Source organism: Dasypus novemcinctus, chromosome 8 (assembly GCF_030445035.2).
Source record: "Dasypus novemcinctus isolate mDasNov1 chromosome 8, mDasNov1.1.hap2, whole genome shotgun sequence".
NCBI classification, from domain to species: Eukaryota; Metazoa; Chordata; class Mammalia; order Cingulata; family Dasypodidae; genus Dasypus; species Dasypus novemcinctus.
Genome location: NC_080680.1, coordinates 83,815,157 through 83,832,617, shown reverse-complemented (window position 1 = coordinate 83,832,617; position 17,461 = coordinate 83,815,157). Strand labels below are relative to the sequence as shown.

General features: G+C 42.9%; 1 protein-coding gene across 1 annotated transcript in view; it reads right to left on the bottom strand.

Moving 5' to 3' along the window:
* The window catches only part of LOC101414066 (coiled-coil domain-containing protein 180-like), an 85,782-nt gene that overhangs the window by 33,813 nt on the left and 34,508 nt on the right, over nt 1-17,461 (bottom strand). The window contains 8 exon segments of the mRNA XM_058302126.2: nt 5,800-5,946; nt 7,437-7,617; nt 9,037-9,212; nt 12,515-12,744; nt 13,649-14,079; nt 14,204-14,243; nt 15,850-15,976; nt 17,061-17,176. Coding sequence (XP_058158109.1) covers nt 5,800-5,946; nt 7,437-7,617; nt 9,037-9,212; nt 12,515-12,744; nt 13,649-14,079; nt 14,204-14,243; nt 15,850-15,976; nt 17,061-17,176 — 1,448 coding nt within the window.

The following is a 17,461-nucleotide window of genomic DNA, read 5'->3' as shown; positions in this document are numbered from 1 at the left end:
GTGCTAAAACTGACTTTTTGCCCTAAAGACTTTGAGGTTCAGTCTTAATGACTGAACATGTAGAGGAGGATGGTGTAAAGTTGGATTCCAAAGGAATGAAAGAGAAATAAACACCACCAGACAACAAGGAAATTGATCTGTTTGGATCCAAAGGCAGGAGGGACAGAAAGAAATCTCTCACCTGAGAATTCATAATAAAAAATTGTCCTTCATACTTATTTGCAAACTGAATTCATGTTCTCCTGGGTGATCCAAAAATCAAGCAGAGAATTTTAAATCCCCCCTGCCTGCACCCAGTTTCCAGGCAGAGGCAGATAAGAATGCCCTTTGGATGAATTCAATCTCAGTCCAGGCATCAAAGAATCCCACAGAAAAATTCCAAACAAAATGAGTAGCTCATGGGGAAAAAGTCACAAGGAAATAAGATGCCATTGATTGAGAACCAACAGAAACAAGAGAGAGCAGAAACAGACCCACAAAGACCTCAGATGTTAGAATTATCAGACATACTACAAAACAGAAAATAACTAGGTTAAACATCTTTAAAGAAATAAAAGAGAAACTTGAAAATATTTTCAGTGAACAGTTTTTAAAAAAATCAAATGTAATGTAATAGCTAAAGTTAAAAACTCAAGGAATGTATTTATCAAGAAATTAAACACAGTTAAAAAGCTAAGCCATGAATAAGAAGGATGAACTGAAGAAATTATGTAGTATGAGGCTAAATTTGAGAGTGTTGCAGCGATATAAAGGATAGAGTGAGATGCTTAATACATGTCAAATTATAGTTCTAGTTTTCATTACGTTCCAAAAATTTCTACAAAAATCATGCATTTATTTATTTATTGTTTTAGGAGGTACTGGGGATTGAACCTGTGCCCTTGTACATAGAAAGTAGGCACTCAACCACTGCTCCCTCATGTATTTTTTAAACTTTTAAATTTGAAACCATTTCAAACTTACAGGAAAGTTGCAAGCACAATACAGATCCCATACAGAGAATTCCAACATATCTCCACCCCACCACCAAGATTCATCAATATCAACATTTTGCCTTGGCCACTGTCTGTCTTTCTGTCTGTCTGTCTATCTATCTATTTTATGAACATTTGAGAGCAGGATGCACACACCATACCTCTTTTTTTTTTTTTTAAAGATTTATTTTTATTTATTTAATTCCCCTCCCCTCCCCCGGTTGTCTGTTCTCTGTGTCCATTTGCTGCGTCTTGTTTCTTTGTCCGCTTCTGTTGTCGTCAGCGGCATGGGAAGTGTGGGCGGTGCCATTCCTCGGCAAGGCTGCTCCCTCCTTCGCGCTGGGCGGCTCTCCTTATGGGTGCACTCCTTGCACGTGGGGCTCCCCCACGCGGGGGACACCCTTGCATGGCACGGCACTCCTTGCGCGCATCAGCACTGTGCATGGGCCAGCTCCACACGGGTCAAGGAGGCCCGGGGCTTGAACTGCGGACCTCCCATGTGGTAGACGGACGCTCTAACCACTAGGCCAAAGTCCGTTTTCCCACCATACCTCTTGAACACATAATTCTTCCATGTACATTTTCTATGAACAAGGATATTCACTTATGTAGTCACCTTAAGTGCCCGTTAAGTTTCAGAAATTTAATTTTGATATAAAGCTTACATTCTATATTCTAAATTCCTTAGTACCAATAATGTCCTTTTGAGGTTTTTCTCTTTCATTCTTAGATCCCATCCAGTAACGCATATTGCAATATTTTTAAAATTAAACACTTTTTAAAAAAAGATATGTTTATTTATTTCTCTCCCCTCCCCCCACCACCCCACCACCCCACCACCCCGGTTGTCTGTTCTCTGTGTCTATTTGCTGTGTCTTGTTTCTTTGTCTGCTTCTGTTGTTGTCAGCGGCACAGGAATCTGTGTTTCTTTTTGTTGCGTCATCTTGTCATGTCAGCTCTCCATGTGGGTGGCGCCATTCTTAGACAGGCTGCACTTTCTTTTGCGCTGGGCAGCTCTCCTTACTGGGGCGCACTCCTTGCGCGGTGGGGCTCCCCTATGCGGGGGACACCCCTGTGTGGCAGGGCACTCCTTGCACGCATCAGCACTGCGCATGGCCCAGCTCCAGATGGATCAAGGAGGCCCGGGGTTTGAACTGCAGACCTCCCATGTGGTAGGCGGATGCTCTAACCACTGCACCAAGTCCGTTTCCCACATATTGCAATTAATTTTCATTGATTTCTTTAGTTTCTCTTTCTTTTTTTAAAGTTGTGGAAATATATGTACATCATAGATCTTCACATCTCAACCCCTCCCAAGCATACCATTCAGGGGGGTTGATCACATTCACAATGTTGCAGTACCCTTACCACCATCCAGTACTAGAATTTTCCCTTCACCCCAAACAGAAGCCCTATGTTCATTTTCCATTAACTCCCCATTGCCTGCTCTGTCCCCATAACCTGTACTCTACTTTCTGTCTCTATGAGTTTGCATATTCTCTTATATTTTCTTCGTGTTACCATGGGACATAAATTTAACATCCTACCTCTTTAACAATCTCATGTGATACCAACTTACAAATTTAAGAGCATACATAAACTATGTTCCTATACCCCTTCTGTTCCACCACCTTTATGTAGTTCATCATAAATTATATATTTATACATTATGAGTCCAAAACATTCATTTATTATTACGTTTTATGCATTTGCCTTTTAGATCCTGTAGAAATGGGGGATCTTTATTTCTTTGTGTGGAGACTTTTATTTCTTTATGTGGCTTTAGTCAATTGCCTAGGGTCTGTTCCCTTCAACTTGCAGAAATTCATTTAGTATTTCTTGCAAGGCTGATCTAGTGGAGACAAAGTCTCTCAGCTTTGGTTTGTCTGGGAATATCTTAATCCTTCACGTATTTTTTAAAGACCATTTTTCTGGATACAGAACTTTTGATTGACAATGTTTTGCTTTCAGCACTATAAATATTTCTTCCAATTGCCTTCTTATTCCCATGGTCTCAGATGAGAAATTAGCTCTTAATCTTAATAAGGTTCCCTCATATATGACATGTTACTTCTCTCTTGCAGCTTTCAGAATTCTCTATTTTTGGCATGTGACAGTTGTTTGCTTTTTTTTTTTAAATAGTGATGATGTTGAGAAACTCTGCTCTAGGAGTTGTGTGTGTATGTGTTTAAGATTTATTTTATTTATTTCCCCCCAACCCCCGCCACTGTTGTTTGTGCTTGCTGTCTGCTTGTCTTCTCTTTAGAGGCACTGGGAACTGAACCTGGGACCTCCCATGTGGGAGAGAGGCACTCAATCGCTTCAGCCACATCTGCTCCCTGCTTTGTTGTGTCTCTCATTGTGTTTCTTCTTTGCATCTTCTTGTTATATTATCCTGTTGCATCAGCTCACTGTGCCAGCCCATCATGCAGCTTGTTGTCTTGCTTGTCTTCTCTAGGATGCACTAGGAACCAAACCCAGGGCCTCCCCTATGGTAGGTGGGCACCCAAATGCTTGAACCACATCTGCGTCCTGGGATGTGACAGTTTGAGTATAACATGGTGTGGTGTAAATTCTACTTATGTTTATCCTGTTTGGAGTTCGTTGAGCATCTTGGATATATATATTTATCTCTTTTATTAAATTTGGGAAGTTTTCAGCCATTATTTCTTTGACTATTCTCTCTGCTTTGTTCTTTCTTCTTCTGACACTCCCTCAATGCATATATTGGCATCTTGATGGTGTTCCAAGGGTTCCTCAGGCTCTGTTCACGTTTCTTCATTCTTTCATCTTTCTCTTCCTCAGACTGATGATTGCACTTCTTTTATCTTCAGTTCATGGATTCTTTCTTCTGCCAGTTCCAATCTGTTGCTGAACTCCTCAAAGGAATTTTAAGTTTTTATTACTATGATCTATAGCGCTGTTTGGGTCCTCTTCAAAATTTCTCTCTATTGACAGTCTATTTCTGTTCATCTATTATGTTTTCCTGATTTCCTTTAGTTCTTTGTCCATGATTTCCTTTAGTGTTTTGAGCATATTTAGAACTATTTTTTTGAAGTCTGTCTGGAATGCCCCAGGTCTGATCCTCCTCATTGATAGTTTCTCTTTTTTTTTTCCAAAGATTTATTTATTCCCCCTGCCCCCCTGCCATTTTCTGCTCTCTGTGTCCATTCACTGTGTGTTCTTCTGTTTCTGCTTGTTTTCTCTTTAGGTGGCACCGGAACTGATTCTGGGACCTTCTGGAGTGGGAAAGAGGTGCTAAATCTCTTGCGCACCTCAGCTCCCTAGTCTGCTGCATCTCTTATTGTCTCTCCTCTGTGTCTCTTTTTGTTGCACCATCTTGCTGTGTCATCTCTTTGCTCGGGCCAGTTTGCCTTCACTAGGAGGCCCTGAGAATCAAACCTTGGACCTCCCTTATGGTAGACAGGAGCTCAATCACTTGGGCCACATCGCTTCCTGATAGTTTCTTTAATCTCCTTTGCCTGGGTCTTCATTTCCTGTTTCTTTGAATGTTTTTTTGTAATCTTTTGTTGAAGCCTAGACATTTTGATATTTTAGTATATTATCACTGGAATTTAGACTCTGAGGCATCTGTTCCTATATCTTGTATGCGGCTAGTGTTAGACTTTACCTTGACCTCCAAGAGCTAACCAAAAAAATAATAAAGAAAAGAAAAAGAAGAAGGGGAAAAAAGAAAACATCCTTCCAGTGTTTGTAGATTGACTGACTTATGCTCTCCTTCAGGGCTTATCCATACAATGAATTTGGAAAATAGCTCCTGGCCAAAGCTGGACTTGCCTCTTGTTGTCAGCATGCATATGTGTACACCTAGGAATTACCACATTTACACAGATACAAATGTCTCCTCTTCTCCAGGAAACAGCTTCCTCTTAACTGCTCTCCCACTGTATTCTGTAGGAGAGCTCAGTGAGCAGCCTTCCACCTGCAGGTCAAGTTCCAGGTCAGCAAGTCTCTCAGACAACACCAGACAAACTGGGCCAAGCATACATGCTTCCAGTATGTGCATGAGGGTTACTCTGCTCCCTCCAGGTCTATGACGCAGTATTTGCACTGGGAGAGCAGCCTGCTCCTCATAGTACCAGTAAGGGGATGAAGGAGGGTCAGCCATTAACTGTTTTCTGGAGCTTTTAGAAAGATGTTTATGATAGTTCTTGCTGGTGGTTCAAAGTATCTATAGAGGGATGGAAACCTGTAGTGTCTTACTCTGCCCTCTTGATCAGGGAGGGTCTCCATGTACAATTTTTTAAATTTTTTAGGTAGGCCAGTAGTTTATTGAGAAAATGAGAGAAAAGAAAAGAAATGAGAGAAAGTAACAGAATACATATCCCCAGGTGTAGGTGCAGGCTCTTCCAGGCAGAGCATATTATTTTTATAATCAGAAAATTTTCAATGATTTTTAAAACAAATGTGATATTTTTGGATACTGACATAGAAGGTGTCTACCATGAATTGTTGTTGGTGAGCATGTGTACTAAGATTCCATTTCTTGGGAAAACTAACATTTTTTTGTTTAGGTACACATATATATGGGCCCACAGAACACATGCTTAGAGAATGCATTTGGAAGGGCTTCTACTTTTTACTTTGTATACTTCCATGTTTGATTATGCTGCAATGAGTATAAGATTTGTGATTTTAAAAATAATATAACTTTAAAAAATGAATATAGCCTGTCACAAACATCAAAGACTAAACCTAGGATTATTTTCATTTACAAATGAGTTAAGACCATTAGGGCAAAAAATAAAAGGGAAACAAGACCACCTTTCTACAGAGAAATGTGCCCCCGGATACTGGTTCTCACTTGCAGTTCTTGACAAACTCGACGTTGGTATAACGGAGCTTGCTCAAATTCTCCTCCAAGTACTGCCGGAAACTGCGCAGGGACACCTGGATGACATCCACATAGCTGAGCAGCTCCCGCTGCAGTGTGCTGCTGAGAACAACCAGCCTGCAAAGTACAGGAGAGCAAGTGATGTGGACTATGGGTGGGAGGCTCTTTGTCTCTTCAGAGATAACCTAAGCTGTCTGGCTTATGGGTGTGAGATGGTAAGAGGCTGCAGTCCTGTCCTTGGTGACCATGGCAACAACTCCAGTCCCAGGAAACAGTTTAACAATGCAAGGTCTATAAACTTTAAGTATTCAGGGGAAATGCAAAGAAAATATGCTAAAAGCTTACCTAAGATGTGGAAGATATATATGCTAATTCAAGCCTATTGAGAACTGAAACAAAGGGACCATTTAACCTTTCCTCTCTGTATAAACGGAACTCGAAAGTCTTGTTCGGGGCTCTCGAAAGTCTTGTTCGGGGCTCGGGATTGAAACAGAAAGCTCCCAAGTCTGGCCGGCCATCAATAAACCATTTTTCCCTCTCAAAATCATTCCTGGCCTCTCTATACGCAAATAATTGAACCTCTATCAAATTCTACAACACAAGGATGGTGATGTGGGTGGGCCTGAGAGGCCCCCTCCCCAGGCTGCTTCAGCTCCACACACCACCAGTGGTGGGGCCACCAGAACCACAACCTGGCCTCTCTGGATAGAGAGAAGGGCATTAGAAGGAAGCCTGAAAGACTGGCACTGTGTAGGATAAGGCAACTCTCAGCATGCTGGATCAGAGAGCATCTCTGGCCCCTACCACCAAATCTGTAAAAGAATCCCTACATTCTACTAGATCTCTGTCCTTCCTCCAACATGCCTTCTCTTCAACTCTGCCAACATGGCACCTGCAACCCAGGTGCTCTCTCCTAAAACAGTATCCTGGCACCTCCCACTTCATGACGAAGCCTACCTAACAGGCTGTACCTGATGCTGCAGAGACACCTGTGAGGGCTCCCCATGCCTTACCTGGCTGATTCCCCATGGACACTCAAGTCCCTCCAACTCAATTCCCTAAATGGCCTCCCTGGACCCCCTTGATCTACTGTGAGCGTAGCCCTACCTTGAACATTGCCAGTGCTCCTTCTCTGATAGGAAAATTCTGCACCCTTCTCACCTGTCTTCTTCCCACACCAAGTGGTCTTTCATATGCCACATCCTGATTTCCCCTGATGGGGTGTATTCTCTCGCACCATTGACCTTTCAGGGCAAGCTGTTTATACCCTTGTACCCTGGCTATTTGAACCCTGATCTCTTTCCTGGCTGCTTACTCACCTGGTTTACCTCACAGCCTCTGAAAGGCAGATTGTTTGGACTTTCCCTTGGTTCTCCCCAGAGGCCTGCCCCATAGGTTTGCTAAAGATAATCATCTTGGAATCTGGGGGGTGATTTCAGACAGACCCCTGGGGAAAGGCACACATCACATAGGAGTTCACTCTCCTCCTCGTGGCACCTGGAACACTCTGCTACTTTGTCCATTGGGAGCAACTGGTCCCTGGAAAGCACAGCCTACCTGGAATTCTAGACCCATGCTGCGGGGATCCAGACTCCCAGGTCTCTTACTTGTGACTCCTTGTGGCATTCAGGAAAATGTGCTCCATGTCATAAATCTTGCGGCGGAAGTTTTTGCTCCTTGTGTTTTGCTCTTCTTGGAACTGGCAGAACATCATCCTTTCCTTCTTCAGCATCTCGCTCACCCCAGCACAGTGCCTGTCGATCCGCTCTTGATGAAACAAGAGCTCAGCTGAAAACAGGTGAAGGGAGCTGGGTTTCTTGGAGTCCTGAATCACCCAAGGACTTGGTTTCCTGGAACAGTGACCAGCTGCTGCAGGGTAGAGGGTCCCTGATCCTGCCACCACTGCCCTTGCCAAGATTTTGGCCTGGGAATGGCATGGATATTCCTGGCCAAACTGAGCCTACACCAGGGTATCCCATTGGAGAGGAAGCTCTGCCCAACTGTGGGTAGAGAGCTCCCTGTGGTTGAAGAAATTCTGCTTGCATCAGGAGGGAACACAGCCAGGCAGATGGAGAGTCCCCTGGGGAGGCCATGGGAAGGGAGCTGTGGGGGAGGGTTGAGATCCAGGGCAGAGAGGCTGCAGGGATAACAACAAGCACCAGGCTGGGCAGTCTGGATCTCACTCCTTTCTATCAGTGAATATTCATTTTCAATGGGCCAGAATTCTCATGAACTTTCTAGGGAGGGGCAAAAGGAATGAGGCCTCAAGAGGCTCTGCTCAAAATGAGTAGTGGAACTCTGGGAAGGGAACCAACCTTCAGGGAGCACCTACTTGGTACACACATACCTCAGCACATTCAATGCTCACATTTTCCAGATGGGGACAATAAGGTCTGCAAAATGAAGCACCTTGTCCAAGGTCACAGAGCTAGTTGGGGATGGGGTGGGATTGGGATTCAGGGCCTGGTTATCTGATTGCACATTGCTTTCACTGCTGCAGGTAATAGAAAAGTCAGATGGGATGCTGTGAGAGATCTCCAACAGCTCGAAAGGACTATCATGGAGACTGAAATGTGAGTATGATGAAAGGGAAAAAAATGACAGCCATCATTGATAGTTCCAATTAAGATCGTGCCTCCCATCCACAAAAATGGAGCTCACTGTCTAAGAAAAATGGCACATCTTTCTAAGGATCATGGAGCATAAATGGAAAATAATGGCTTCCATTTGTGGAGGTTCCATCTTGCACAAGGTCCTCTTGGATTCCTCACTGTATCAATCCCAGGAGGGTTTATTGTCTGCCCCACATACTTTGGTAGGTGAATGAGGATCAGAGAGGTTAAGTAAGTTGTCCAGAGTCCCTTAGTAAGAGAGGGTGAACTTGACAGTTCCAACCCAAGCTACAGGCTCGCCTCTGAGCACCCACTGTGCAGATGGGTCCGTTAGCAGATCTGGGGTCCTTGGAGCTAAAACACTCTTCATTCCAGCATATGAGACCCTTGTTTCTTTTAAAATATTCTGGAATGTGGATTCTGAGTACCACATTTCTCAGCAAGCCTGGAGGGTGTGAAGCCCCAGAGGCATCTTCACAGTTTAATGACCATGTGCTAAATGCTATGCGTGATGTAAAGAGAGCAGCCCATCAATGTGGAGACACTCTGGTGCAAACCCTGTGGGAGGATCTGGGGCCCCCAGCGGGGTGTGTACCTGCCCTGACGTTGTGGACATCTCTTTCAATGCACTGGGCTCTTGGCTTGTGCAGGTACAAACGCAGCTCCAGTTCTGAATCCACCTCCTCAATCTTGGAGGCCACAAAGACCCGGGAATTGATGGTACACTGGTCAAACCATTTCTCCAGGTGCTCGAAAAAGCCAGCCCGAAGTCTGAGGGAGAGAGACCAGAGGGGTCAGCTTTTCTAACAATCAGGACCAGCAAGAGGTCCTTCCACAAGAGGAAGAAAGAGCTTCCTCATTTCACTCCTATTTTCCCCAACCACATTGTATTTTCATCATTCATTCAACCTGACCCTCCTGGGGGAAACTGGGTTTCCCAACTTTTGCTCTTGCAAAAAAAGTCTGCAATCAATAACCTGTACATGTGTCAAGTGGAGAGGTGTTTCTACCTCAATTCAGTTGGAATTGCTGAATCAAAGGGTAAATACATTTATAATTTTGATAGATATGATGAATGGCCTCCATTAGAAGGCAATTTGTATTTCTGCCAGCAATGAAAAAAGTTCCTATTTCTCAACAGCCCCATTGTATTGTCAAACTTTTGGATTTGATAATTGTACCAAACTATGACTGATAGTGAGCATATTTTGATGTGTTTGAGGCTATTTGTATTCCTTTTTCTTTCAATTGTTCATTAATGTTTTGTCTAGTTTTCTATTGTGTGGCTGCTCTTTTGCTTGTCAATTTCTAGGAGGTATATTTGTTCCTAGTTTACCATTTCTTCCTTTTAAAATTTGTTTTGTTTATTTTGTTGCCATGATGGTGGGTTCGTGTCCTAGGGCCTCCTTGTGAAGGCAAGCTGGCCCGCGCACCATGGAGAGCTGACTGCCTGTGTGCTGCGGAGAGCTGACACAGCAAGATGATGCAACAAAAGAGAGAAAAGCAGACACAGAAAAAAAAAGAAAACACACAGCAAATGGACACAGAGAACAGACAGCAAAAAACAAGCTGCAAGGGGGGGAATAAATAAATCTTAAAAAAAAAAAAGATGTCACTTCTCCCCCAATAGATCTATACATTCAATAACAATCACAATAGAATAGCTCAGCAGACATCTTTTTTGTGGAAACTGATAAGCTGATTTCAAAATTTATATAGAAATACCAAGGGCCAAGAAGAATGAAGACAATCTTGAAGAAAAACAAAGTTGGAGAATTTGTATTATAAAGCCACAGTAGTCAAGGCAGTATGAGGGAGTGGGACAAGGATAGACTCATAGAGCCATAGAATAGAATAGAGAGTCCAACACAGCACCATACATACAGACATTTATGACAAAAGAGGCATGGTGGAACAGTGGGGAGAGGGCAGTCTTCTCAGTAAATGGCCTGGGTCTAGTGGACATCCATTGGGGAAAAAGTTCATCTTGACTCCTACCTCACATAACAAACAAAAGCCCATTCTAGATGGAATTTAGATAGAAATGCCCAAATTTAAAACAACAACATTTCTATTATACCACATAGGAAGGTATTTTCATGACCTTGGGGCAGGCAAAGATTTCTTAGATAGGACACAAAGCAAACTAACCATAAAGACAAAAATTAATAGATTGAACCTTATTATAATGTAGAACTTCTGCTCATCATAAGATACCATTAAGAGAGTAAAAAGTCATGAACAGAATGGGGATAAACATTTATCATATATTTTTCTGACAAAAGACTCATATCTAGGTTATGTAATTAACTTCCTATAAATTAACAAGGAAGAAAGACAGGCAATCCACCAGAAAAATAGGCAAAAGTTTTTAGCAGACCCTTTACTAAAGAGATAACCAAATAGCCAGGAAAACGCACATAAAAACCACAGCGAAATACCAGTATGTACACACCAGATGGATAAGATAAAAACCACTGATAGCACCAAGTGTTGGTGAGGATGTATTGTAGCTGCAACTCTCATACGCTGCTGTGTGTGTAAACTGTTAAAACCACTTTTGATAACTCTTTGGCGGTATCTCCTAGAGATGGATATTCTCTATGACCCAATAATTCCACTGTTAGATACCCAACAGAAATGCATATATGTTTACCATGTACAAATTGGAAACAACTCAAATGTGCATCAAGTGGAGAATGGATAAATAAAATGGGTTATAGCATTTGTAGTGGAATACTGCACAGACATAAAAATGAACCACAGCCATGTTAAAGAGTACCTTGACTCTTACAAACATAATGAAAGAAACCAGGCATAAAAGATTCCATTTAAATTAAGTTCGAAAACAAAATTCAGAGGTTAGAATGTTGGTTATCCTTGGGGAAGAAAGGGAAATGACTTGGGATGAGCATGTGAGGGAGGCTCCTGGAGTGGGTAATGTCCTTTTTCTTGTGAATACTGATTACTGGTATGTTCCCTTTGGATAATTCATCCACTAAACATATATAATTTCCATGCTTTTCTGTATGTCATGCTTCATCACACAAATCCCATCAGACAATTATAAAGTATTTTCTGGTTAGTCCCAAGGCCAAATAGCATAATGGCTGGTACAAGATTCTGGAATTACAGAGTCTGGATTCACATCCTGGATCGAGCCATTTCCTATCTCAGAAATCTTGAGTAGACCTCACTCAAAGATATTGAAATGATAACATTCTTGTTGGCACAGACTGAGAACTCAATAAATAAAATCTCTTTTGGCTGTTCTTGTTCTGCTTTGTGGTATGGGATAGAGAGAAGATAGACAACGCCCTGTGGCTGAGGGAGGAGAAGGATGAGGATGGAGTAAAGAGACATTTTCAGGGTAAGCAGTGAGGGGGAAAGTTCAGAGATGATGCTAGGGTGCAGGAGAGATTGAGAAGGGCTGGTTTTTCCTTCTCTTCTTGTCTCATCCCCTGCCCATGTGTAAACATGGGAGGTGGGTTAGCCAGGTGCTCTCTAGATCTTGTAGCTCTTATAGAGTCAGCAGGCAAGGGACATACCACCCAAAAGTCAAACACACATTTGCCAGTTTGATCCAAACTCAAACACGAAGACCCAGAAACTTGGGAGTTAGGGGAGGTAAATTCTAAGTGGTAGGATTATGGGTCATTTCCTATTCTTATTTGTACTTTTTTCTATTTTCTGCAATAAATGTGTTATTAATCAGAACAAAATAACTAATACCTCTATATCTATACAGTTAAAAAAATAAGAAACTCTAAAATTATAGATGTGTCAGGAACTAGAACCCAGAAAGCATCTGGGCAGGGCAAATATGGATTTTCATGGGCAAGGACCAAGACAACAGGGCCTCTGGGGTGGGCCAAGGGTGTCACCTCACAGAGAAATCAGTGAATTAAAAAAATTCTAGGACATTGGTTGTTGTTGATGGTTTCTTGGCCCTCCTCTCGGTTACCTATATTTTTCTTTTTCCAGATGAACCTAGTTTAATGTTTTGTTACAGTATTTCACCTTGCTAATGAAACCCAGGACAAAAAATTAGAATAAAAGGTTGTCCTACTCACTGTTTCTTAATTTCTAAAATTAGACTGGATGGAATGATGACTTGTTCTTGGAACTTGGTATATGAAATGTTGTCGACGAGGATGGCAGACAGGCTGGAATGAGGCCTCTTGCGATTCTCTTCTTCTTCTTCCAGGGGTAGGAAGACAAAGTACGTGTTCCCACTAGAGGTTGTAAAGGACTCCATGTCCTTGTGGGAGATTTTCCCCAGACTCTCTTCCTTGGATTCAGCCTAAGCAGGTAACAAGCCTTTAGCCTTGATATCATCACATGGACACTGGGATCCCAACCACAAGTTTCTTGGGATCAAAAGTAGATGGTGACCTATGGGCCAAATCCTGCATAAATTTCCCACCCAGTTAGTGCTCTTAAAATGGGGAAATCTCACATGATTCAGATCTCTGGTTTCTATTAAAAAATCAGAAGATCTGGCAATTCTGAGCCTGCATTCCCACGTGTTAATGTTGGCTAGAGCTGACTAAGGATGGCAGTCTCCTCATCACTTTACACTTGGTCTCCAGCCCTCTTTTCTCAAATGTCCTGTGGGCATTTGAATTCAGGATCCTGGATCAAATATAATCCTCATGTACCAAAGCCCCAAAGCAATACAGAAAAAGTAACTTCTGCAATTTCATAATTTTGAAATTTAAGTTACTGTTTTGTGAGTTTGAATGTGTGTTGAGGGCAAGATTTATTATATTAGGGTCACTTCTCTGGTCTCTAAGGAGTGTTCTCCCTGTAGCATGGCTGTGGGTTGTTTGTGTCCTGCAACCAGGAAATGTAAAGAGAGGAGGAATGGTGAGGCTGGGCAGAAGCAGGAGGCTCCCGTTTAGAAAGGCTAAATTGATCTATACAATCAAGAACAGCTGAGGAAGAGAAAGGACCAGGAAAAGATGAGGACAGCCATGGGGTAGCAGGGTGACTCCAGGGTAGGTTGCAAGACGGGCTGTGAGGAGAGGAAGGGAAATTTTTATAAAACATTGCTGTGAGTTAAAAATTGGAACCCTGTTGACAAAAATTAAAAAGTCATAATTACCTTTGGAATTCTTTATATGCACCTCTATGGAGACTGGGTCATGAAGGACCCCAGCTTGTATGAGGGATACAGGAATGAACAGAGCAAAACTTCTCCATACCCAAGAGCAACTCTGCTGGTCTGCCTCATCCATTGACGAAGTCTCCTCTTTTTCCTTTTGATCCTCCTCCTCCTCCTCCTCCTTCTCGTTCTCCTCCTTCTCTTCTTCCTCCTCTGGGACTGTCACATTTTCCTGGGTCATGGATGATTTTAAGGAGCTTTCTCTTTGAACTTGCATTTCCTCTAACTCCTGAATAGATTCTTCTTTGGATTCATCCATCTCATTGCTTGGCAAAGAACTTTCTGGCTGACTCAGGACTTCTTCACTTATGGAAGACAGGATTTCTTGATCTTTTTCTCCTTCCACCTCTTCTGCTGTCTTGGGGGAACTCGCCCCTCTACTTATACTTTCCTCACATTTCTTCATTTCCACCTCAGCCCTTTGTTTTCTCCTCAGTTTCATTTTCTCTCGGAAGTGCTTTTCATGTACTTCTGTTGGTGACAACAGCAGAGCACGAGGAGGACAGGTTACCAGTGTGACCTGGATTGGGCTTCCCCAACCCAGAAAGAGACAAGAGCAAGTCAGTATGAAGAAATGTGAACCGTAAAGGGTTACCTGGTTCCCTGAGTCTGAAAATGACTTCCCCATCCAAGTTCTAAAAAGAAAAGAATGACCAGCATTACCTTTCTCCAGAGGGCCACTTCCAAGGGCATCTTTTTATTCCTAAGTAGAAGGACCCAATCCTCCCCTGCAACATGTGATGCAGGCCTTGTCTGACTTATTTCAGTGTGGTAATCAGGATGTTCCCCACCCAGGGAACCAGATTTCCTTAATCACAAACAGACAAGCAAGCTTATTCAACACACAATGGGCATTAATGGAATAAAACTGCTTTCTAACACTTTTTGTAGTGATCTGGGACAAAAAAGCAAGGAAATATAAACTGAGGGATACAAACAAAGGTGCCAACATCTTCTGTATCTGGAACTGCATATGAACAGACATAAGAATGAATTAAACCATCCTGAGAACTCTTTTTAACCCTACAAGTTTCCTTTATTTACAGCTTGTGGTAAAGTTGTGGCTATACTGTGTTATGGATAACCATGTAGGCTACAGAATCGGCAGGTCAAGATTTGAATCCCAGCTCCCTGGCCCTTAAATCCAATAGTGCCCCGTCCACTCCCCTGTGAAACTGGATCAAAATAGTGCTCAGCCCTTCAGCCCAAATGACCAGAATGGTATAGCTTGAGCCTCGGCTTCTACCCAGAAAGCATCATAGTGAGCATTTATTTGCAATCAGAACCGGGACTGATGCTGATAGGAGGGAATCTGAGAGGAGCTGGGGATCCCATTTATATGGGAAGCCTTGGCCAGGTTGGGTGCCAACATTTTCAGCTGTTTGGCCACACAGGACCTGTGGAAGAAAAAGCCAAACTTTGTAAGAGTCAAACCAGGACGTTTCAGGTGTTCATGCTCTCACCCAGGTACACATATTGAGTCTGAATTGGGTACAAGGCTGTGAAGGGCAATCAAAGTTAAATACAAATTACTAAGGCATACCTGCCTTTAAGGAAAGACATTCTAGTCAGATGCTTGGAATTCCTGTATTTTGACATCAACTAACATACATACATGCTGAGATAGGAGAGGTGTTGGCAGGGCAGGGGGTAAGGAAAGTAAGCTGAGGGGTCAGGCACAGTGGACAGGAAAAGTGCTACTGTAAGTGGACTGGAAGTGGAGGTGGGTATCGGGCAATTGGAAACAGAAGGAAAGGACGACAGGAGAGGGAGCAGGATGATGACAAGCAGGCAGGGGGCATATATGGGGACAGTGATGAGTTTGTTAACTGAGAGTCAAGGTGGAAACCAGAGTGGAGGGCCTGTGTGGTCATCTAGGGGCAGGGAGGGGGATTTGATAGATGCTGGAGATCTGGGGAGGGACTTCTGAGCAGCAGAGTAGGTCAGAGTGGTAATTTAGGAGAGTTATGTGGTAGTGGTGGGTACAAAGAATAGAATTCACAGCCTTTTCATTATCATTCCATTCAAGCCTTCATTCCTGAATGCTATGCCTTTCACCCTCTTTTAAACTGAGAAAGTAACACTGTCTTCTAGAGACATTTTCCATTTCTTGCTCCTTGATGCCCTGTCATGGATTCCAACTGGAGCTGCTAGTTTGTAGCCTAGGCAGATCAGAACAAGAATTCATTCTGTGCCTTTGCAACTTCATGAGTGGTCAGGTTTGCTGGATCCTCTCCATACCTGTTCAAAGATTTCACGGACGAAAAAATGTTGGCTGAGGATGGAGCTGTAGGAATTGAGTTCTTTCAGTATGCCTCCTGGGTACTCCATCACTTCCTTCATCAGGATGACATGAAAACATTCATACCTGTGAGATGGGCAAGACCACTGTCTCAGGCAGGGGTTGTATGGATGAGAGTGGGAGACCTGGTGCCAGGAGTGAGCCCTCTGACTCGAGGACACAAGATGGAATCTGGCATTTAGAGCTGCATAGACCTGTTGCGTGGATTTCCCTTCTACATAACAATCCTTGGTTGTGCTTTGTTCTTTTTCTGATTATTGAAGGAATACTCTCTCAGTGTAAGAACTTTATAAAACACATGTGTGAACTTTTCTGCTTGTTGATATGAAACTCCCATTTCCTGTCCATTGTCCCAAACCCTGTCCTCCAGCTTCATTTACATTAGCCCAGCAAATCCTAAAAACTCCCTAAGACCCGGGCTTTTGTCTGTTTTCCAGGGAAGGGGACCAAGGGCCGGGGTTCCTTATTTGCCTAAAAATATACTTTGAATCTAAATATTTCAGTTTGGTAGAGCAATTCCAATTCTGTGAACAGATCTTACAAATTAGTTGTACAAAGGCACAAAGAAACAAGAAAGTTCACATAGAACTGCATATAATACTGAGAAATTTGGAACCAGTTAAAAAAACAACTAAACAATCAGGAGACAGTTAAATCATTGTGAAGCATCCATAATGGTCATTTAAAAATTGAAATATTACATGTATATTGTATATACACAATTTGCATAATACTATCCAACTTTATTTTAGAACCACTGTACATGTGTATATATCCATGTATATAAACGTTTATGAGCATAAGAAGAAATGTCCAGATAGGGATGAGGAGAAAATTTCTACATGTTTGCATTGGTTAACTTTTTGTAAGTATGTTTTACATTTTTAAAAATGAGGGAGGGAACCATGCTGTTGACCTTTAAATTACATTGCCTTGAAACCTCCTACCATAAACTTTTCAGATCAAACTGGAAAGCTCTCCCCAGAAGTTTCTATGACAGCTGATAACAGAGCTGCAAAGAATCACAACATTCTCCAAGGTTATGGGCAAAATTTTAATCTTGAGCTTGCTGGGCTCACCCTTGGGCTCCTGGCAGGCTGCTTGAACCCTTGAACAGGAATTCCATACCTTTGGGGTCTGGTTTGCCTACCTGGACTTGATATTCTTCAGAAAATCTTTGGTCTTTCCTAGGTACAACTTCAGTGTTTCCTCATGGCTTTGCTGCCTCAGCTGGTCCACAAGCATATCCAGGTGGGCCTCCTGGACCTGGCAGCCACTCCCCAAACAGGAGGAAACAGACATGAGCTAGGGGGCCACAGGAACAGAGACAGGCAGAGAGCCTGCTACTGGAACCGAGCTCCAGCCTCTTGGCCAGGATCCTGCCACACCTTCCATTGGCACCTGCTCCCTATTCTCTTCACCAATCACATTCAAAATCAGATGCTAGGGTAGCGGACCTGGCCCAATGGATAGGGCGTCCGCCTACCATACGGGAGGTCCACGGTTCAAACTCCATGCCTCCTTGACTCATGTGGAGCTGGCCCATGCGCA